This window comes from Trachypithecus francoisi, unplaced genomic scaffold, assembly GCF_009764315.1.
Source record: "Trachypithecus francoisi isolate TF-2019V2 unplaced genomic scaffold, Tfra_2.0 Lachesis_group6, whole genome shotgun sequence".
NCBI lineage: Eukaryota > Metazoa > Chordata > Mammalia > Primates > Cercopithecidae > Trachypithecus > Trachypithecus francoisi.
The window spans coordinates 88,327,739-88,351,719 of NW_022681471.1; the positions used below are offsets into that span (position 1 = coordinate 88,327,739).

Below are 23,981 nucleotides of genomic sequence, written 5' to 3' on the forward strand. Positions count from 1 at the left end.
GCTGCTGATGCCAAAGTCAGTGGTGGCTAGCAGTCCAGCCTCTAGATCCAAGCCTGGATGCCAGTTTGACTGCCCCAGGACCCACACCCTGCAGTGCAAGGGGCCTATTCAGTTCTCTTTCATGTTTAGAGACAAACCAGGATATTCCATGGATGGGCTGAGAGGTATGTCCTCCATGCTGTGGCTCATGGGGGCCTTCCCTGTTGCCTCTATACTAGGCTTTGCTGGTATCCAAACTCCAACTCCTTTCTCTTTCTGCCTTTGTTTTTTTGTTTTTTGTTTTTTTGAGGCAGAGTCTTGCTCTGTTACCCAGGCTGGCTAGGGTGCGATGGTGCGATCTCGGCTCACTGCAACCTCCACCTCCCGGGTTCAAGTAGTTCTCCCGCCTCAGCCTCCCAAGTAGCTGGGATTACAGGCACACGCCACCACGCCCTGCCAATTTTTTGTATTTTTTAGTAGAGACTGGGCTTCGCCATGTTGGCCAGTCTGGTCTTGAACTCCTAACCTCAGGTGATCCACCCGCCTTGGCCTCCCAGAATGCTGGGATTACAGGCGTGAGCCACCATGTCTGGCCTCCTTTCTGCCTTAATAAAGTGAGGGTAATGTTTCCTGCCACCTGGGCTTTGGTCAGGACAATTAAATGAGGTCACATCACCCTTTGCATCTGGCACGGGGCAGGTATACAGTTAATATGAGTTCATCGTTCTTGGTCCTCCTTGCTTACCTGCCTAGTACTACCCAGAACTTTAGCTCTACTGAATTCGTTGCTGGGCTCCAGGCATCCCTGGTACTTTGTGGCAGAAGTGACTTCATTTCTCATCCAGTTAACAAGCGTTTTTGGAGGTCTTGGTGTTTTAATCCTTTGGTCAGGTGGCACCTCCTCTCAGGTGCTAGCCTTAATGACTGTGTTTCTTTTTTTTTTTTTTTTGAGACGGAGTTTCGCTCTTATTGCCCAGGCTGGAATGCAATGGTGTGATCTCAGCTCACTGCAACCTCCACCTTCCGGGTTCAAGTGATTCTCTTGCCTCAGCCTCCTGAGTAGTTGGGATTGCAGGCATTCACCACCACGCCCAGCTAATTTTGTATTTTTTAGTAGAGACGGTGTTTCTCCATGTTGGTCAGGCTGGTCTCAAACTCCCAGCCTCAGGTGATCCGCCCACCTCGGCCTCCCAAAGTGCTGGATTTACAGGTGTGAACCACCACGCCTGACCCAATGACTGTGTTTCTTTTCTTCTTTTATTTTTTTGAGGCAGAGGCAGAGTCTCGCTCTGTCGCCTAGGCTAGAGTGCAGTGGCGGGTTGCCGGCTCACTGCAACCTCTGCCTCCCAGGTTCAAGCGATTCTCCTCTCTCAGCCTCCTGATTAGCTGGGATTACAGGCGTGCACCACCATGTCCAGCTAATTTTTTGGTATTTTTTAGTAGAAACGGGATTTCACCATGTTGGGCAGGCTGGTCTTGAACTCTTGATCTCAAGTGATCCACCTGCCTCGGCCTCACAAAGTGCTGGGATTACAGGCGTGAGCCACCGTGCCCAGCCTCTTTCTGTTTCACAACCCTGGTATTTACCTTTTCACAGCCTTGTTCATACCTTGTGGTGGTTACCTGTTTCCCTGCCTCTCTGCTAAGTAGATTGTGAGCTTATCAGGATCGAGACTAAGTCTGATTCATTTCACTGTCCTCACTGCCCAGCCCGGTATCTTACTTAGTAGCTACCTGGTAAATCTTTCTTAGATGGATAAGTAGGAGCCCCTCTCCTGTTTGACCTCCTTTTCTCCTCTCTTTTCCCCCTCTCTCCAAAGGCAGGAAGTTTCTGTGTTCTTTTTTAAGAACCCATTCTTGTGTCAGGTTTGGGACTATAGTTATGGTTGCACCATCCCTGCTGGAGACCCCTGGCTGGGGCAGGCCCATGACTCTGGGAGATGGCTGACCCTGTGTGGCCAGGATGGACTTGGCCATAATTGGCTGGAGTGTGTTAATCCACAGGCTTGGGGGCAAGGAGGGCCACCTGGACCACTGGAATGTTGTGCACAAACAGAAGTCCTTGTGCTGCTCATGGAAGCTCATTAAGGGCTTCCAGGTGCCTTTGTCATCTCTAGAAATCCAGCCATATCTTCCTGGGGTATGGGCCCAGATGATGGGGCTGGCTGGGTATTCCCTTGTCACCTCTTCCTCCCCTCCTGTCCTGCTACTCACCTAGGATTTGCTGAGGTCCTCTCAGTTGTACATAATCTCCATGCTGATCTCTTCCCCTTCTGTGATTGGCGACAACTTCCCCCAGTATATGGTACGTTATTTACAAAGCTTCTTTAGGTCCTGAAACTCCTCTGAACCTCTTGACAGCTCTGTCTGGTAGATCAACATATCCCCCATTCCATAGGAAACTGAGACTGATATCGGACAGCAAGTTTGTGACAAAGCTGGGGTTGGAATCCAGAGCTCTTGCCTTCCAAACCTTGTGCTTACAACTTTGCCGGAGATGCTTCTCCTCTGGCTTTCCTAGGGGATGGGTTCCACCCCTTGCCTGAGCTGGGGAAAAATGGCCTTATGGACAGGTGGGCCCCTATGTCTGGTCCCTAATACCCCAGATCCTATAAATTCCTGGGCAGGCCTGTGTTCCCAAGGAGTAGGCTTGGGATCCTGTAGTTTGCAGCCCTGTTGCTGGGTCAGGCTGGCTGCTTCTGGTAGCCAGCAGAGGGCGTAAGAGGCCCAGGAAAGGTCTGCTGCTTCTGGTTGGTTTTGTTTTGAAATGAAAATTATGTTTTAAGAGGTTATGTGGTCATTATTTTTTTAATCCAAAAATATGCATTTGTACAGGTTCATTTAAGTTGAACCTTCACGGTGCCAGATGTGCTTTGGAATTTAGGAAAATTCAGAATTTATGAAACTCACCTGGTGTGTATACTTTGTATTACAAACACTTCCAGCAGGGTCTGAGGTAGCACCTCATAGTCAAACACCTGTATGTTTTCTGCATTGAAATATTTGAATATTCACCCCAAGTGGGATAGATTCTTGTCAGTTCTGGTCAGATTATGATGCCAGATGAATTAGATAAAGGCTTTTGATTTTCAAAGCTTTTTGGGTTTAGTGTACCTTTATAAAAGGAAAGTGCAATAAAATCGCTGCTAACACCAGGACTTAGGGATAATATTTTGCTGTCTAGCTTTCCCAATTTTTTGTATGTGTGTTTGTATACATACATATAGTATATGTGTGTAGATATCTATCTGTTAAATGTGTTCAGTCACAGATGAGAATATTGTTTGCACGCTTTTGCCTTCTAGAGTATATCTTTTTTTTTTTTTTTTGAGATGGAGTTTCGCTTTTGCCCAGGCTGGAGTGCAATGGCGTGATCTCGGCTCACTGCAACCTCTTGCCTCCTGGGTTCAAGTGATTCTTCCGCCTCAGCCTCCCGAGTAGCTGGGATTACAGGCATGCACCACCACACCCGGCCAATTTTGTATTTTTATTAGAGATGGGGTTTCTCCATGTTGGTCAGGCTGGTCTCAAATTCCCGACCTCAGGTGATCAACCCACCTCGGCCTCCCAGAGTGCTGGGATTACAGGCATGAGCCACCGAGCCCGGCCTACAGCATATCTTGGAATCCTCTAGCCCTTTGTCAGGTTCAGGATCTAGGCTCTTGCCAGTTACTCCCTCTTCACCACCTTTCCTAGATGAAATTCCTTGAGGTAGAGCCACATTCTCCACCCAGGCACTTGCTGGGTCTGAGTCTCTGGCTGCCTGGGGCAATGTGGCTCCCTGGGCCAGGCCCTGCAAGGTCGGCAAAAGTCATAAGGCAGATGGGGCCACTGTTCTCAGGGGACCTGGGACCCTTTTGGAAGCAAGTCTTAGTTTCATTCAGCAACTGATTCCCTAAAAGAGTCTCCTACTTCACATGCATGGAGTGGTCAAACAGGGCTGAGAACTTTACCTTGGCCAGCGTCCTCTCTGTCAATGACCTAGGCCTCTTGGGAGCTTGAGGTCGGGGCCCTGGGGATGGAGTATAGGTTTTCCCTGTTGCTGACCCCCCCTCTTCCCTCCAGCAGGAGCATTGGTTTGAAAAGGCCCTACGAGACAAGAAGGGCTTCATCATCAAGCAGATGAAGGAGGATGGCGCCTGTCTCTTCCGGGCTGTAGGTGAGTCTCTGCCTTAGTCCTTAAGGGCCTAGGGCTGCCCCTAAGCTGTGTCCCAGTTATCAGGAATAGCCCCTGAGACAGGGTTGAGGCAGAGCTAGCTAATCTTTTAGGGACTCCAGGCTCCAGCCTCAAGTTGGTATCTGACCTCTAGCCGTGGGTCTTGAGACGTTGCAGTGGTGCAAGATTAATATGAATAATAACAGCAAGAAGAGTGATAAAGAAAATAATATCCTTTGGGACACATTGGTCTGTCAGGTGCTACAGGAAACCTCTTTGATTCCCCCTTGAGCTAGGTGAGTGTAGGGACTATTGTTGCTTCCATTTGTCAGATGAGAAAAGTGGCTCAGAGATGGTGGGTGACTTGTCTGGAGTAAAATATAAGTGGTAGAGTTGGGATTCAGTGTCTGCATTAGATTAGTCTGAGGCCCATGCTCTTAACCATAGCACACTGCTGCCACCCTGGCTGTATGACCCCTAGGTTTATACCCAGATCCCATCTCTGGTGTGTGCGGGTCTCTGTTCCTCAATCTGTGTATATGGGGGCTATCAAACTAGATCTTTACAAATTTCTTATGTCATAGAATTTTTTTTTCAACTTACATAAAAGTAGAATGATGAACCCTCATGTACCCATCATCCAGCTTCAAAATAGTCAACACGTGGCCAGCCTTGTTTCATCACTATCCCACCCACTCTTTCTCACTCCCCTGAAAGAAGAGTATTTTTAAAGCAAAACCCCGACATTGGATCATTTATTCGTAAATATTTCTGTATGTTTCTCTGACAGATGCAGACTTACTCTTTTCTTTTTAACATAATCAAAATACCATTACTGCACCTAACAGAATTAATAATGCCTTGATACCATCTGTTATCCAGTCTGAGCTGGATCTTTGAGGCCATTTTGGCTCTGAATCTGTGACCCCACAGGTAGTTGTGAGGCCCTGTGCTAGGGTGAAGGGGAAGCTGGGAATGTGACCTGATCCTCCCTTTAGTGCTCTGATACCTACCAAGGAAAAGTGCCCTCTGATAGGAGCTTTGAGCTGGGAGTCAGAAGACCTACCTTCTAGTTCTGGCCCTGACTCATAACTGCTGTGACACTTGGCCTTGGTCTTACCGTCTGGGAAATGGTGTTGATTCTCAATGCCTCTTTGAGTTCCTTCTTGGTCTGCTATTCTCTCTGTCTGTGGGTAACCCCCATGTCTACTGGTGGGCTGGAGTGTTTCAGGCTCCATCCCTGGCTGCACTACTGATTCTTGGTATGACCTTAGGCAAGCAGCTCTTCTTTCCTGAGGCCGTTTCTTCATCTATAAAATGGGGCTAAAAGACCCTAATGTTGTAACGATTTAATGAAGTTGCTTTGGTAAATCCCTTTAGTGCCTGACACATATAGTAGACCCTCATGGAACAGTAGCATTTGTAAAACCCAGATGCCGTTTTCAGTGGTGCCTCAGAGTCACATGTGTTTGTTGAAAGGGTGGAGTGAGTGGTCTCCTCTCTATTCTGCCAAGTAGACGAGGCTCAGGCAGTGGGCTCTGTTGGACTGGGAAAAAACTTACACCTCCTGCCCCTCTGTCTCAAGTTTGTGTTTTTCCTGGGATGTTTCCCAGAGGAAGAGCTGGGTTTCAGGGCATCTTGGACAAAAGAAAGGCAAAGAAAGAATAGGTGGGGACCTGTTAGTTGCGAGGCCCTGTGTCCAGACCTCAGGCTGGATGTGGGGTAAGCAGGGTTGCTGGTGGAGTTAGGATCAGAGAATACAGCAGGCATCTGAGTCTTGGGTAGTCATTGAGGGTAAGCCTCAGGGCTGGCTGGTAAGGACCTGGCTTGCGTAGTAACTCATATCAAGAGCCTTGTGTGTGTGTGTGTGTGTGTGTGTGTGTGTGTATCTAGCTGTTCTCCCCAAATACCCCCGACTCTTGGGGCTACCTGGCTTGTTGTAGTAACTCGTATCAAGAGCGGTATTTGTGTGTGTGTGTGTGTGAATCTGTGTATCTAGCTCTTCTCCCCAAATACTCCCGACCCTTCCTCCCACTGGGGCCTTCAGTATAAGGGGCCTCTACTTACAGGAAGAGTTGACCACAGCAGGTTGAAGGCCTTTCCTTATCGACACTATGGCTACACATTTCCCCTGACTGGGCTGCCTTTGGCTTTTCTCTGTAAAACCTCAGAAGTCCTGTGGCCTCTCCCCCGAAGTACATGGCAATGGCCCCTGGTCTCTAGACCTTCTCTGGAGGTTTCCTTGGTGCAGAGTGCATAATACATGTGCCTGGGAAGGGGACTTTGTCCCTGGGCTTTTTGCTGCCCCCCCCCCCCCCACCGTTTCCAGCCTCGTCTGGATGGGGACAGATGGCAGTCAGCTTAGGCTGACTTCCTGTCATGTGTTGAATAGTGGAAGGAACGTGGAGCAGAGAGTTGGAGTTGGGAGGGGGTTGCAAACATAGAGGGCACTGTTTCCTTGACTCCTGCTGTGTGCTAGACACTCAGCTGGGTGCTTCAGGCTCACTTGCAAAACTTGGATCATTATGCCATGAGACAGGTGAAAAGATTGAAGCATAGAAAGGGGAATGACATGCTCAGGGCCATTAGCCAGAACTGGCCTGGGAACCTAGAGGTGTCCAAAGGACCCACAATCTATTTTTTTTTTTTTTTTTTTTGAGATGGAGTCTCCCTCTGTCGCCCAGGCTGGAGTGCAGTGGCGTGATCTCGGCTCACTGCAACCTCTGCCTCCCAGGTTCAAGCGATTCTTCTGCCTCAGCCTCCTGAGTAGCTGGGATTATAGGCGTGCACCACCACGCCTGGTTAATTTTTGTGTTTTTAGTAGAGATGGCGTTTCACCATGTTGGTCAGGCTGGTCTCGAGCTCCTGACCTCGTGATCCACCCGCCTTGGCCTCTCAAAGTGTGGATTATAGGCGTGAGGCACCGCACCTGGCCAGGACACAATTCTTTTTATGATCCTAGGATCCTTAGCTTCTTAGCTTGATTGTCAACTGACTGGATGACCTTGACTGTGTTCCTTGACATCTCGGACCTTACCTCCTCCAAGTAGGAGCACGTGGCTCTCTGTGGTTGGGCGTCTTGAGGCAAGTGGCTTTCTGCCTTCTGTTCCTCTGGATTATCTTCCTGTAGGGTCCTACCATTTGCTTTAGAGACTTCTGAGAATTGCCTACTCCCCAGGCAGCTGCCTGCCTGCCATTGGTTCCCCTGAGTGAACCAATATCCGTTGCTTGCACTCAGTTCTCTCCTACCTCCTCTTATTGGGGATTCATGAGCATCAGTGAAGGCTTGGGTGGAGGGGAGGTGGGAACCTGAGCCTCAGAGGTATCCTGTGGCCACCCTGTCCCTGTTATGCTCAGATAACCTCCTCCTGGAAACGTGACTCTGCATCTCTCCCTTGCTCCCTCTCTCCATGTGGCTTTGACTCAGCAGAAACCTCTAACCCTGACCAGGATCCTGGTGCTAGTTTCTGTGGGCAGAGTGGAGGCCACATGGTTGTTTGTACATGGGCCATGGGGGAGTGGCAAGGGCTGTGCATGTTACCATGATGAGGCCCAGAAACATTGGCTAGGCCCACTCTTCTGTGCCTTTTGGTTTTGGAACATGGACCATCAGCACTAGGAGGGGTGATCTGAGGTCAATTTTGATTGTTTTATAAATGGGGAAACTGAGGCCTCAAGAGAAAGCCAAGACCCTACCCTGTCTAGGTCATACAACCAGTGTCAGAACATTGGTATTTGAGGTTGAACCAGGCCACAGAAAGAAGAAGATTCCCATGGGCCATTTCCTGTACACCAGCTTCCTTGTATCTCCCTTGTATCCCTCAGGTTTCTCATCCTTGCAGTGGGAATCCTTGAGCAGAAGAGCACACATCTCAGGAACCAGACTCTTCAGGGGGATGAGTTCTTCTGTCTCTCCCACTGAGGGTATGCTAGTTGGGGTAGTTGGGACCACAGACCAGGTCACACCACGTCTGCTTGACAGGCAAGTGAGACCTCTGTCCTGGCTCATCTCCTCAGGAGATTTGTTCTCAGTGGGTCCAGGGTTCCGCTGGACCAGGAGGGTACTGGGGAGCAGACCAGGTCTCTGTCTCCCTCTGCAGCTGTGTGTACACACATTTGTGTGGTTTGTTTTTAGGTTCCCTGTAGACACCTAGCTTCCTTTTTTGCCCTTAGTGGAACTTGCTGTGGCTCTTCTGGCAGGCAGGCAGCTACCTGGGGAGTAGGCAGTTCTCAGATGTCTCTAAAGCAAATGGTAGGACCCTATAGGAAGATAATCCAGGCTCTCATGTCTTGCTGCTTAACATAAATCTGGGTACATTATTGGTTACATTACATTAGTTACATGAGGACTTTCCCCAGGCAGCAGAGGAGAGAGGTTGAGGCTAGTCTGTTAGAGCTCTTGGTTATTTCCCCTGCCCTCCACCTACCCTGCCAGAGGCTAGGAAGGAGGTTAGTGGGGTAGGGATTTCCTCAGTTTGTAGAGCCTCTTATCTTCAGTCTTTCCTGAAGTGGCAAGGGCATCTACTCATTGAATGTGATGGTTCTCTGTTGTGGGATTTATTGGATGAGCATTTGACCTCAGGGAGCATCTTTGGCAGGCTCTGCTGTATGTGTATACACATGTGCATTTCTACACTGGTGTCTCTGTGTGTCCAGAGAAAGGAAAGAAGTAGGGTGTGTATGGGGACGGTAATGTTCATGTTGGCCTCTGTGGCCCTAGGAGAGATACAGACCCTGATATCGATAATCTCTGCCCACTCCCATGCCTTTCCTGGGTTCTAGCTGATTCCTGCTTGTGCTGGTGTGGAAACTGAGGCACACAAGATCAGGTCCTGCCCCAGGGAGTAAGGCGACTAAGATGGTGGCTAGATTGGGGTGAGGGTGGTAATATCAGCTGGGGCCAGCAGTTACCCTTTGAGAGCCTGGCCTCCCCTTTACCCCCCTAAACGTGTGATCCCAGGCCAGCTTTGCCACATTTCTGTGTCTCCTGGGTAAAGTAAGAGTGTTTTGGTAAGGATAGAATGAGTTGGAGTGTGAAAAGTCTTTGGTATGGGACCAATTGTAGTATTTTACTGAGGATTTCTGAGCCCATTTGGAGATGGGAACAGAGGCAGAATGGTGGGGGACCCCCTTCCAGCTGGCCTCTGGGAAGGGAGAACAGGTGCAGATTGCCCACAAGTGCAGCGTCAGCAGGAGAAGTTTCAGTTTCTATCAAAACAAGTTCTCTGAATTCCCCTACCTCTGCAGGTCATCCCCCCACCTCAGACCCCTCCACAGGGAAGTCACGCCTTGCCCCCAGCCCTGTGTGCCAGCCTTCTGGGAAGAGGAGGGCTTTCTGGAGGACAGAGGTGGAGCTAGGAAGTCAGAAAAACGAATTTTTTTTTTTTTTTTTTTTTTTGAGACAGTTTCGCTCTTGTTGCCTAGGCTATAATGCAGTGGTGTGATCTTGGCTCATTGCAACCTCCACCTCCCGGGTTCAAGCGATTCTTCAGCCTCAACCTCCCAAATAGCTGGGATTACAGCCGTCTGCCACCACGCCTGGCTAATTTTTTTTATTTTTAATAGAGATGGGGTTTCACCATATTGTCTAGGCTGGTCTCAAACTCCTGACCTCAGGTGATCCACCTGCCTTGGCCTCCCAAATTGCTGGGATTACAGGTGTGAGCCTCCACACCTGGCCAAAAACGAATTCTTGTTGACTACTTCCTATGTGTGTAGCTCTGTGCTTAGATGCTTTTCCTGCCTTATGTTATTGGAGAAATCCTATTCTCCCTTGTTGGGGTCGTACTATTGCTGTTTTCCTTGGTTTGGAGATGTATATTTCTTCCACATTAATGATTCCAAACTTAGGATATACCTTATAATCAGTGTGATATGTTTCCCCACCAAAAGCTGTGATTAGGTACATGTTATACCATATCACCTATCAGTGGTGTCGTAGGATTGAGGAGAGAAGGTGGTATTTTACATTTTACAGATGAGGAAAGAAGTGTCATAACTTGTCCATACTTTAGGACCCTGTTTTATGAAGCGTGTATTGTTAACTTGATATTAATTTAACTGCTGAAGTTTTGTTAGAACTAAGTAAGGGCCTAGAGGTAGACTTGTGGACCTTTGGTTTCACTAAAGGTAGAGAGCCAGGAGAGGACATGCATCCTAGGTCTGCATTTGGGGCTTTCCTCTGACTGAGCAATTGCAACAGAAATGAGGAAGGGCTTCATAAGTGGTTATGGCAACATTCTGGCTGACTCGTGGTAACTAGCAATAGGGAGGAATCATTGTCGTCATGACAAATGATGTTCTTGTTTCTTGACCACCTACTGTGCCTTAGGTGCTTGGCAAACCTCCTGTGTAGTTTTGACAACACCCAGCAAATGGAAGAGGAGTTACTGTCTCTACCTTATGCACGAGGACATTTCAGCTTAGAGAGGTTAAAGGCTTTATCCATTGCCACACAGGTGGGAGGCAGCAGAGCCTTTCTGCCAGGCCAAAGGGGTCAGTAGCAGAGAAATGGGACCCTCAGGGGGTTTTCCCCCAGATCCCTTCCCTGTTCCATGGTCTCCTCTCTTTCCCCCATTTTCCTGCATCTGGCATCTAGCTCTTGAAGATAGAACTCCCAGGCCTGGAAATGACAATTGACCTTTCCATAGGAGATGGGCTTTCTCCATCACCTCAGCCTCTCTCTCTGAGCCTGGCCAACCAACCCCTATTTAACCCCTTCACGCTCATCTTTGTTCCTGTTTACTACAGCTGCCAACAGCACTGCCTTCCAGTACCCCAAGCTCAGCCTACAGAAATAGCTCCTCAAGCAGCTCACTGTGCGGGCTTTGTGGTCCTGGCTTCTAAGAAAGGCAGCAGCAGGGGGCCCCCAGCCTGTGCGCAGGACATGTGACTTGCTGGAAATGCCGCTGGGGAGGGCGGGGGAGAGTGTGGCCACAGAACCCACATCCTTGTTTACATTGGTGAAGGGGCTACCCCCTTCCCGCCTTCACAACCTCCACACCCCCTTACCCTTCAGGTCTCTTCACCTCCAAGAGGACAGGAGGTAAACATGGGCCCTATTTTCTATCTCAGAGTAGCCTTTCTCACAGAGCCCTCCAGGGTAGGAAGGGGAAGGTAGGGAAGGCGTTCTTCTGACAGGTCTTCAGAGAGGTAGACTGACAGGGAAGAACTCGGGAGTGTTCCTGTGTGACCTGACCCTAGCCCAGTGCCCCAGGGAGATCCCATCAGAGCAGTGGTCCTCTGGGGAAACAAAGGGAAATTCCCTAAACCAGTGGAAATCAGACTTGCATGATCTTCAGGCCCACTTTAATTTCACAGGGAGAAGAGCTCCCTGGCTTACCCAGCCTATCCATTTGCTCAATAAACTTTTCCTGATTTCCTTTACTGTATCGGGCCCTGAGCTGGGGGTGGACTTTGGTGTGAACTGCCCTTTGCCTTCAGTGGGAGCCCAGTGTGGTCGGGCAGAAGTCTATGCACACCTTTGATAAATCTGGTGATAGAGGTGTCCTGGGTAGTGGGGAACTGTATTAAAGAACATGTTGGGCCAGGCGCGGTGGCTCACACCTGTAATCCAGGCATTTTGGGAGTCTGAGGCGAGAGGATCGCTTGAGCCCAGGAGGTCAAGGCTGCAGTGAACTATGATTGCGCCACTGCACTCCAGCCTGGGCGATAGAGCGAGACCTTGTCTCAAATAAATAAATAAATAAAGAACACATTGGTGTTTGAGAAGTAGGCAGCTGACGAGGATGGAAGGAGCGTCCTGAAGAGAAGGAACGGCATGTGTGAAGATCCTCAAGCGAAGCAGAGGGAGTGTGTTTCCTTCTCGCCTTAGTTTGACCAAATCTCACGACGCCTGGACTATTCGGGCCACAGGCTGCCCATCCTGAGTTAAGCTAAAGTTAGTTGCATGTGTGTCTTATCTCTTTTACTAGACTGTGTGCTCCCCGAAGGTAGGGGCAGGATTTTACTCACCTCTGTCACCTTCACAGTACCCCACATTCAGGCCTCCCTATGGAGGAAGGAATTCTGATTTACTGTGTGGCTACTCTGTCCCAAGCCCAGTGGTAGTTATTTTATACCCATTATCTCATTTAATCCCCACCATTAAGGCCTGCCATGTGGTTATCCCTCTTTTTTTTTTTTTTTTTTTTTGGAGACAGAGTCTCACTCTGTTGCCCAGGCTGGAGTGCAGTGGCATAGTCTCAGCTCACTGCAACCTCTGCCCCTGGGATCAAGCGATTCTCCTGCCTCAGTCTCCCAAGTAGCTGGGATTACAGGCGCCCGCCACCATGCCCGCTAATTTTTGTATTTTTAGTAGAGACAGGATTTCACCATGTTGGCCAGGCTGGTCTCGAACTCCTGACCTCAAGTGATCTGCCCGCCTCGGCCTCCCAAAGTGCTCAGATTACAGACGTGAGCCACCATGCCTGGCCTGTTATCCCTCTTGTTCCTATTTTACAGATGAGATATATGAGGCTCAGAACACTTGGGTCACTTGCTTCTGGTCACTCAGCTCTCTAGTATCTGGCAGAACTGGGCTTGGAGCCCCCCCGTTTTTTTTTTTTTTTTTTTCTGTTTTTCTTTTTTTGTCTTTGTTCCTTTTTTTTTTCAACCTACAAAGGCTGTGTTGGCTCATGGGAGTCAGGAAAACTGAATTCAGAGTTGACTCTGTCACAAACTGACTCTTTGTGATCTTGGACAAACCACAAACTCCTCCTGAACCTCAGTTTCCTCGTGTGGAAAGTGAAGAGGTGGTGTGGGAATCAATAGCTTTTGAGGCCAACCTATGGAACTTAGAATGTTGTTGATTTCTCTGAGTGGCCACGTGTACCTTAGATAAAGTCATCTGCCCAAGAGGCCTGTGGCTGTGTTCCTCTCACCTGCACTCTCTTGTTCTTCACGTCTGGCCCTGCCTGCCTTATTTTTCCATGACCCCGTTCTAGCCTACAAGGGCAAGAACTCTCCAGGCCTTGGGGTAGAAAAGGGAATTTCCCTGGTCCCCCAGCTCCTCCTCCCCAAAGGATGTTCTGTGATTCAGAGCTCTTCTCTGGCATCTCTGACCCTAGCTGCTGCTTTCTTCTGCCCCCACAGCTGACCAGGTGTATGGAGACCAGGACATGCATGAGGTTGTGCGAAAGCATTGCATGGACTATCTGGTGAGAAAATGGGGAGGCCTTTGGGGGAGGGGCAGGGTGGGAGGATTTCTTCTCCACACAGACCTTAACCTTCCAATCTATTCTGCAGATGAAGAATGCCGACTACTTCTCCAACTATGTCACAGAGGACTTTACCACCTACATTAACCGGAAGCGAAAAACAATTGCCATGGCAACCACATTGAGATGCAGGCCATGGCAGAGATGTACAACCGTCCTGTGGAGGTGTACCAGTACAGCACAGGTACTTCTGCAGTGGGTAGGTGAGGGACTGATGGCAACTCGTTCGAGCCTGCCCTACCTGGCCTGCTGTGGATGCTCCCTCCTTCTCTTTCTCTGCAGAACCCATCAACACATTCCATGGGATACATCAAAACGAGGACGAACCCATTCGTGTCAGCTACCATCGGAATATCCACTATAATTCAGTGGTGAATCCTAACAAGGCCACCATTGGTGTGGGGCTGGGCCTGCCATCATTCAAACCAGGGGTGAGTAGGTCCCTGTGCCCAGAATGGCTGCTGGATATAGAGGTCAGAAACCTCTGTTGGAGTCTGTTTTGCCCCTAACTCACAAAAATATCCTATCTCCTCTCTGGTCTCCCCTGAGGTCTCACCCTCATAAAAAAAAAAAATAGGGAGTTACTCAAGGTGATCTCTCAGGGCTTGTTCTTTGGTCTTGATTTGCCTGTCTGAGTTGGCTTACCTATCTTTTGTGCCCATTGAGGGCTGGCATTTTAGGATATGGAGTCCTATTTGGGAGCAGTGAGCCAGGGCCTGCTCTAGGCATCTTGGCATGTATTTTTCTCCCGGGATCGTAGTGGTTACAGACGGCCATGGTCACAGAGACATGGGGTACAGGCCTGGCCCCACCACTCACTGGCTGTGTAATCTAGGCAGATTCTATAAGGATTCCAGGCTGGCAGCTTGGCTGATACAGAAAGCACCTCCCACTGGGCCTGGGGCCTAGTAGGTGTTCAGAAGGTGGCAGTACATTTTCCCAGCACACACTGATAGATTCTCATTTCTCTCTCTCTCTCTCTCTCTCTCTCTCTCTCTCTCTCTCTCTCTCTCTGTCTCTCTGTCTCTCTGTCTCTCTCTGTCTCTCTCTGTCTCTCTCTCTGTCATAGTCATCTGCTGAGGATTTTGGTATCTTCTATTCAGGTTTCACTTCTACAAACACAAAGTACTCCTGCTTCATTTTCGGAAACACATACCCTAACACCAACACACCCTCCAACATAGTTCTTTTTTTTTTTTTTTTTTTTTAGACGGAGTCTCGCTCTGTCACCGGCTGGAGTGCAGTGGCCGGATCTCAGCTCACTGCAAGCTCCGCCTCCCGGGTTTACGCCATTCTTCTGCCTCAGCCTCCCGAATAGCTGGGACTACAGGCACCTGCCACCTCGCCCGGCTAGTTTTTTGTATTTTTTAGTAGAGACAGGGTGTCACCGTGTTAGCCAGGATGGTCTCGATCTCCTGACCTCGTGATCCGCCCGTCTCGGCCTCCCAAAGTGCTGGGAGGCCAACATAGTTCTTTTTTGTTTTGTTTTTAAATAAACTTAATTTTAGAGCAGCTTTAGATTTACAGAATTACTACAAAGTGGCTGGGCCCGGTGGCTCACACCTGTAATCCCAGCATTTTGGGAGGCCGAGGCCAGTAGGTCATCTGAGGTCAGGGGTTCAAGACCAGCCTGGCTAACGTGGTGAAACCCTGTCTCTACTAAAAATATAAAAATTAGCTGGGCACGGCAGCGAGTGCCTGTAATCCCAGCTACTCGGGAGGCTGAGGCAGGAGAATCGCTTGAACCTGGGAGGCGGGGGTTGCAGTGATCCGAGATTGTGCCACTGCACTTCAGCTTGGGCGACAGAATGAGACTGTCTCAAAAAAAAAAAAAAGTTGCAAAGATATTACAGAGTTCCCATGTGCCTCACTATGATTAATGTATTAACGTAGTACATTTGTCATAGTTAATGAGCTAATATCGATATATTATTAACTAAAAGACCATACTTGACTCATATTACCTCAGTTTTTCCCTAATGACCTTTATCTGTTTCAGGATCCCATCCAGGATGCCATATTATATTTAGTTGTTGTGTCCCCTTTATCTCCTCTTGGCTGTGACAGTTTCTCAGAATTTTCTTGTTTTTGTTTTCGATCTGTTTACTGACTCTCGTTTTGCCTTTTCTAGAATGTCATATAATCGGAAATGTACAGTATGTAGCTTTTTCAGACTGGCTTTTTTCACTTAACACTATGCATTTAAGATTCATCTGTGACTTGTCCTGGTTTAATAGCTCATTTTTTTTTTTTGGTGGGTGGGTGGGGAGACAAGGTCTCACTCTGTCACCCAGGCTGGAGTGCAGTGGGGCAATCTAGGCTCACTGTAGCTAGCCTCCACTTCCCAGGCTCAAGCAAGCATCTCACCTCAGCCTCCCGAGTAGCTGGGAGACTACAGGCACTTGCCACCATGCCTGGCCAGTGTTTTTAAAACATTTTTTGTAAAAAAAAATGAAAAAAATTTTTTTGTAGAGACAAGATCTGAGTATATTGCCGAGGCTGGTCTTGAACTCTTGGGCTTAAGTGATCCTCCCGCCTCGGCCTCCCAAAGTGCTGGAATTACAGGCATGAGCCACTGCACCCAGCTTCCTCTTTTTCTTCAAAAATGTCAATGTTTTGGCCAAGCGCAGAGGATCACCTGAGGTCAGGAGTTTGAGACCAGCCTGGCAAACATGGTGAAACCCTGTTTCTACTAAAATACAAAAAAAAAATTAGCAGGGCGTGGTGACACACGCCTATAATCTGAGCTACTTGGGAGGCTGAGGCAGGAGAATTACTTGAACCTAGGAGGCAGAGGTTGCAGTGAGCTGAGATTTCACCCCTGCACTCCAGCCTGGGCGACAGCGAGACTCTGAAAGAAAAAATAAAACGAATGTTTTAAGTTTTTGTATTTAATAGACTTAATAGTTTAGAGCAGTTTTAGAATTACAGAACAATTGAGGAGATAATACAGAATTCCCACATATCCTCCTCTTCCCAAACACAGTTCTGCTATTATTATTATTATCTTTTTTTTGAGACGAAGTTTCGCTCTTGTCACCCAGGCTGGAGTGCAATGGCGCAATCTTGGCTCATTGCAACCTCTGCCTCCCAGGTTCAAGCGATTCTCTTGCCTCAGCCTCCCAAGTAGCTGGGATTACAGGCATCTGCCACCACACCCAGCTAATTTTTGTATTTTTAGTAGAGACAGGGTTTCACCATGTTGAAGGCTGGTCTCGAACTCTTGACCTCAGGTGATCCGCCCATCTCAGCCTCCCAAAATGCTGGGATTACAGGCGTGAGCCACCGCGTACAGTTCTGGTATTATTAAAAGCTCAGATGATTATGGTACATTTGTTACAATGTGCGAACCAATGTTAATACTTTTTTATTTTTTAAAGACAGAGTTTTGCTTTGTTGCCCAGGCTGGAGTGCAGTGACGTGATCTCGGCTCACTGCAACCTCCGCCTTCTGGGTTCAAGCAGTTCTTCTGCCTTAGCCTCCCGAGTAGCTGGGATTACAGGTGCCCACCACCACACCTGGCTAATTTTTCTGTTTTTAGTAGAGACAGGGTTTCACCACATTGGCCAGGCTGGTCTGGAACTCCTGACCTCAGGTGATCCAACCACCTCAGCCTTCCGAAGTGCTGGGATTACAGGCGTGAGCCACTGTGCCCAGCCTAATACGTTACTATTAAACGAAGTCTGCATGCCTCCTTAGGCCCCTTTATCTTTGACAGTTTCAGTTTTGTTTTGATGACCTTGACGGTTTTAAGGAGTACTGATCAAATATTTTGTAGGAAACGTCTCTTTTGAACTTTTTCTCATGTTTAAACTAGTGTTGTGGGTCTTAGGGAGGAAAATCACAGAGGTAAAGTGCCATTCTCATTACATCATTTCAAGGGTGTATACAATGAGTGTCATTTATGCCCGTTGGTGTTACCCTTGATCAGCTGGCAGAAGTAGTGTTTGTTAGATTTCTCCACTTAAGGTTACTCTTTCCCACCTTTTCCATACTGTACTGTGTGGAAGGAAGTCACTATGTGCAGCCCACACCTAAGAAATGGTTATGCCCCATCCCCTTAAGGGTAGAGTATCTGCATAGATTATTTGGAATTCTTCAAGGAGGATCTGTCTCTCATCCTTAACTCATCCTTAATTTATTAATTTTTCCTGTTATTTATTCATCTCAATATGGTCTTTTTTTTTTTTGAAACAGAGTTTCTCTCTTGTTGCCCAGGCTGGAGTGCAAGGGCACAATCTCTGCTCACTGCAACCTCTGCCTCCCAAGCAGCTGGGATTATAGGCATGCACCGCCATGCCCAGCTAATTTTTTGTTTTTTTTAAGACAGAGTCTTGCTCTGTCACCAGGCTGAAGTGCAGTGGCACGATCTTGGCTCACTGCAACCTCCACTCCCTGGTTCAAGCGATTCTCCTGTCTCAGCCTCCCGAGTAGCTGGGATTACAGGCATGCGCCACCACACCCAGTTAATTTTTGTATTGTTTAATAGACATGGGGTTTCACCATGTTGATCAGGCTGAAGTCTTGAACTCCTGACCTCAGGTGATCCACCCTCCTCGGTCTCCCAAAGTGCAGGGATTATAGGTGTGAGCCACTGCGCCTGGCTGAAACAGCCATTTCTCTAAAGAGCCATGGAACGTATTGGAGAATGTTAACAGAAGCCAAGACCTAGGTGTTGAATGTGCTCTTCGATATCAGGTTGTCCATGCTTCTAGGCCCTCTCAGATGATAGAGCAAGGAGCTACATGTGTGTATAGTGGCCTGTGTACACATATCTATAAATATTTCTACGTGTAACCATCTTTATTTATATTAAACATGAATCCTTACTGATGTCTCCAACTCAGATCCGTTACCACATGCTTCATTCTAGCCTTCTCCCCTTGTTCATCTGCAGCCCTAGCCTTCTCCCCTTGTTCATCTGCAGATTCCCACTCCAACAGTAGATATGGTATCAGATGTATATGCAGTGGCTCCTACCACCCGTTTATGTAACTGCTCACTTCCATATACACATGTAGCAGAATCAGACTTGTTCACCTGTACCCCCGTGGGAAACAGCTTTATCACTACAGCACAATGCTACATATAGTTCTTTTTTGCCTTTGGTGTTACAGACTCCATTCATTTTGAAAGTGACCTATTTGTACCTCCACTCCCTTCAAATGAGGTTGTTTCTTTTTTTTTTTTTTTTTTTTTTTTTGAGATGGAGTCTCGCTCTGTCACCCAGGCTGGAGTGCAGTGGCGTGATCTCGGCTCACAGCAAGCTCCGCCTCCCGGGTTCATACCATTCTCCTGTCTCAGCCTCCTGAGTAGCTGGGACTGCAGGTACTAGCCACCACACCTGGCTAATTTTTTGTATTTTTAGTAGAGACAGGGTTTCACTGTGTTAGGCAGGATGGTCTCAGTCTCCTGACCTTGTGATCCACCTGCCTCGGCCTCCCAAAGTGCTGGGATTACAGGCGTGGGCCACCGCGCCCGGCCAAGCTTGTTTCATATGTTTGTAATACATTTATATTATTTTGTCACATTTTTGCATTCTATACTGGGATCTCAGATTTCCTAATTTTTTATTTATTTATTTTTGAGACAGAGTCTCACTCTGTCGCCCAGGCTGGAGTGCAGTGGTACAATGATCTCAGCTCACTGCAACCTCTACCTCCTGGGTTAAAGCAGTTCTCATGCCTCAGCCTCCCGAGTAGCTGGAATTACAGGCATGCACTACCACGCCTGGCTAATGTTTGTATTTTTAGTAGAGACGGAGTTTCACCATGTTGCCCAGGCTGGTCTCGAACTCCTGACCTCAGGTGATATGCCCGCCTCGGCCTCCCAAAGTGCTGGGATTACAGGCGTGAGCCACTGCACTGGCCATAGATCTTCTAATTTTTATTTTATTTTATTTTATTTTTTTGTTTTGTTTTATTCTGTGTTTGAGACAGAGTCTTGCTTTGTCACCCAGGCTGGAGTACAGTGGTGCGATCTTGGCTCACTGCAACCTCTGCCTCCCTGGTTCAAGCAGTTCTCCTGCCTCGGCCTCCCGAGTAGCGGGATTACAGGCACATGCCACCATGCCTGGCTAATTTTTTGTATTGTTAGTAGAGACAGGGTTTCACCATATTGGCCAGGCTGGTCTCAAACTCCTGACCTCAGGTGATCCACCGCCTTGGCCTCCCAAAGTGCTGGGATTACAGGCATGAGCCACCGTGCCCAACCTTCCTAATTTTCTTTTAAATAGCATATATTAAGGTCCACTCTTTGTGTTATACATTCTATGGGTTTTGACAAATACTACCATTACAGTATTATTCAGAACAGTTTGACCACCCTTAAAATTCCTCATATTCCATATGTATGCTTACCCCTCCCTTCCTCCCTCTTCCTGCAAACACAAATCTATTATCTTTGTGGGTTTGCCTTTTTCAGAATGTCATATAATTGTAATAATACAGTATGTAGCCTTATGTAGCCTTTTCAAACTGCTTTTTTTTTTTTTTTTTTTTAAAAGATTGTACCACTGTTGCCCAGGCTGGAGTGCAGTGGCGCAATATCACTGCAGCCTTGACCTCCTGGGTTTAAGCAATCCTCCCACCTCAGCCTTCCAAGTAGCTGGTACCACAGGTACACACCACCACGCCTGGCTAACTTTAAAAATAATTTTATTTTGTAGAGACAGGGTCTCACTGTGTTGCTCAGGCCGATCTCAAATTCCTGAGGACAAGTGGTCCTCCAGCCTTGGCCTCTCAAAGTGCTGGTATTGCAGGGGTGAGCATCCTGCAGCCAAATTGCTTTTTTTGGCCCTGAAATTAAAATGGTCAATGTGACAGACTGCTTCTTTTCACTTAGCATTATGCATTAAGGTTTCTCCATGTTCTTTCATGGCTTGTTAGTGGGTTTCTTTCTTATCACTTAATGTTCCTTTTATGGAGGTACCAGTTTAATTATTCACCTATTAAAAGACATTCTTGATTGCTTCCAGTTTTTGATGATTATGAATAAAGCTTCTGTAACGTGCATGCAGGTTTTTTTATGGACATAAGTTTTTAGATCAGTTGTATACATACCTGGGAGCAAGATTGCTGGATTGCGTTGTAAGATTATGTTTTGATTTTTGAGGAACTGAGAAACTGTCTTCCAAAGTGGCTGTATTATTTGCATGCCCAGCATAAAGATATGGAAGTTCCTGTTGCTCAGCATTACCAGCAATTGATACTGTCATTGTGTTGGATTTTAGCCATTCTCTTAGGTGTATAGTGGTATCTCATTATTTTAACTTGCAATTGCCTATTGGCAAATGCTGTTGAGCATCTTTTCATATGCTTATTTGCCATCTGTATGTCTTCTTTGGTGAATTGTGTTTGTGACTTCCTGGCATACAATTCCTAAAATCCTTAGAATCTCCAAGTGATGCCTTTTTGTATGCTAAAGAGGTGACTGATGGCTGGCAACCTCTAGGTAGCTTCAGGATGGGGGCTGGTGACCTGAAAGATCAAGCAGGATTAGAGGTTTGAGACTTTAAGCCCATCCCCCAGCCTTTGGGGAGGGGAGAGAGGCTGAAGATTAGGTTGATCACCAATGTCCAATGGCTTAATCAATAATGCCTACATAATGAAGCTTCCAAAGAATCCCGAAAGGATTGGGTTCTGGGAGCTTCTGGGTAGCTGAATACATGGAAGTTTCTAGAGGGTGGCACCCCAGGGAGGGAATGGAGGCTCTACGTCCCTTCCCCCATATGTCACTCTGTGCATCTCATCTGTATCCTTTGTAATTTTCTCTATAATAAACTGGCAGACATGTTTCCTAGGTTTTGTGAGCTGCTCTAAGCAAGTTAATTGAACCCCCCAAAAAGTATTGTAGGAATCCCAATTTATAGCCGGTCAGTCAGAAATTCTGGAGGCCCAGACTTTCGACTGGTGTTCGAACGGGAGTGGGGGTAGTCTTGTGAGACTGAGCCCTCAACTTGTGGGATCCCAGACTCTCTCTAGGTATTGAATTGCATGGAGGAGGGACACCAGGTGTCCGCTGCTAGCTGCTTGCTGTGTGGGAAAACACCCTCCCCCCAGCCCGCACATTTGGTCACAGAAGTCTCCTGTGTTGATTGTTGTTGAGTGAGCGAGTAGAAAAAACACTTGGAGTGTGTTTAACACTGCCAGAGTGGTTAGATTTTTTAACTTTTTTAATTGGCTTATTCTAACATAGTTTCACTTTTTTTTTTTTTAACTATTCAGAGTAAAAAATTACATTTTATCTGAATGTAAGGTCTGCAGGAAAAAGAAAAGAATACATTTTACATGATTACTTAACGTATATGCATTTGTGTGTGATGTATATATGTGCATTAAAATAATGTTAGCTAAAGCTTCATGAAACAGTATTTGCACTTATTCCCTGGGATATACTCTGATATTTTCTATTTTTAAAAAATGCTGTTGGATCTCACAGCCTGAAAAACAGTACTCTGATGTAGTGTCCTGTAACTCTAGCACCCCACACCATCCATGTTGATACTGCCCCCTTATTCCCTCACACACCCACTGCTTCCCCTAACCCCTCACATGCTTGAATACTCCCACCTTGTGCTCACATGGCTAATTTTTCTATGTGTCTCATCTGCTCATGTGTGAGAAAGGCCTCAACATTATGAAACAGTCATCACTGGATGGGGCTTCTTTAAATTAAGGCCCAGAGCCAGGCGTGGTGACTCACGCATGTAATCCCAGCACTTTGGGAGGCCAAGGCGGGTGGATCACCTGAGGTCAGGAGTTCAAGACCAGCCTGGCCAACATGGTGAAACCCCGTCTCTACTAAAAATACAAAAAAATTAGCCATGGGTGGTGGTGCTCACCTGTAATCCTAGCTACTTGGGAGGCTGAGGCTGGAGAATCACTTGAACCTGGGAGGCGGAGGTTGCAGTGAGCTGAGATCACGCCACTGCACTCCAGTCTGGGTGACAGAGCGAGACTTCGTATCAAAAAAAAAAAAAAAGCCCAGGTTGGAAGACACCTGACTGCCCCAGTCTCAGTGCCTCAGTTGAGGTGGTTTGGGGATTGGAGTCAGGTCTTCCAAGCATAGGAGTTTGGAATGACAGGTTCCACATCCCAAGCCTGCTTTCCCCTGGTCCCCAATCATGACGTAGTCTGCGGAGGGTTGCTCTGTGGGAGTACCTGCTTTCCTGTCTCCTTTTCTTCTAGGGCCTCTGGGCCTACCTTGCTGAGCCTGTTCTGGCTCTTGGGCAGGTTCAGTGTGTTGTTGCACATCCCTATTCCTCTCCCTCCTTGCAGTTTGCAGAGCAGTCTCTGATGAAGAATGCCATAAAAACATCGGAGGAGTCGTGGATCGAACAGCAGATGCTAGAAGACAAGAAACGGGCCACGGACTGGGAGGCCACAAATGAGGCCATCGAGGAGCAGGTGGCTCGGGAATCCTACCTGCAGTGGTTGCGGGATCAGGAGAAACAGGCCCGCCAGGTCCGCGGCCCCAGCCAGGTGGGTTATGGACTCTGTCACAGGCTTGGCCAAGAATCCATTACTTCTCATGATTTGCCCTCAAGTGAGCAGAAAAAAAAATTAAGCAGTTTTGACATCTGGGAGGGAAGGGAGCATCCAGCACCATCTAACTCATCTTGGTCTGAGTTTTGGCATTATACCTTGGAACTTTAAATACTTGTGCAGAATAGGCACTTAAGGAGTGAGAGGAGGGCAGCCATGCTGCTGGTGACACTAGGGAATAATGGATAGCTTCAGAGACACAAGCTTTCGTTGACTGCCCTTGTGTGCCAGGTCTCTACTGAGAATGTAACATCAGATCTGGACTACTCTGCCTTCAGCGATCTCATTTGTTGGGGGTGACAACTCATTGGTGGGGTCCTTGACCCTGGCTGGGAGATCAGTGGAGGTGGGGGCTCTGGTTAGTCTTCACAGAGGAAGGCTGAACTGTTAGGGAAGCAGGGAGGGGCAGGACAGACAAGTATCTGAGGAATTGTAAAATCATAAGGAGTTTGGAGTGATTGTAGATGTTGGCTGGCAGGAGCTGAGTTTTATTCCACAAATACTGCCAGTCTGTGCCAGGCCCTGTTTTCAGTATAGGGGGATACATAGGTGAGCCCAGCAGACCAAGATCCCCGTCCTTGTGATGCTCACAGTTTTGCAGAGTGAAACAAAATAAACAAGAAACATAATGAATAAATTAGTTGGGAAATGCTGTGGATGGAAAGTGTAGAGCCAGGATAAAGGGGCTGAGCAGAGATGTGAGTTCACAGTATGAAATAGCACAGTCAGGGTAGGCCTCAGAGCAGGTGAGATTTGAGCCTCGAAGAAGGTGAGAGCTGAGTGCACATGGAGGGGACGGCAGCAGGCCCACACACCTGGTGTGACTCAGGAACAGCCCAGAGGGAGGCCAGTACATCCGAACAGAATGTAGAAGTAGATGAAGTCAGAGAGGTTGTGGGTCCGATTGGGTAGGGGCTTGTGGGCTGTGGCGAGGACTTTGACTTTTACTCTGAGCGAGGCAGAAACCATGGGAGGATTGTGAGCAGAGGATAGACAGGATGTGGTTGGGGATTTAACAAGATTGCCTTGCCTGCTAGTCATCCAGTGGAGTCTCGTGAGTGAGGGCAGAAGCAGGGGCCAGTG

General features: G+C 47.8%; 1 protein-coding gene across 1 annotated transcript in view; it reads left to right on the plus strand.

Moving 5' to 3' along the window:
* Nucleotides 1-23,981, plus strand: part of OTUD5 (OTU deubiquitinase 5) — a 36,652-nt gene that overhangs the window by 10,496 nt on the left and 2,175 nt on the right. The window contains 6 exon segments of the mRNA XM_033201177.1: nucleotides 4,045-4,138; nucleotides 13,229-13,293; nucleotides 13,382-13,445; nucleotides 13,448-13,537; nucleotides 13,636-13,784; nucleotides 22,632-22,835. Of these exon segments, the coding sequence (XP_033057068.1) occupies nucleotides 4,045-4,138; nucleotides 13,229-13,293; nucleotides 13,382-13,445; nucleotides 13,448-13,537; nucleotides 13,636-13,784; nucleotides 22,632-22,835 (666 nt within the window).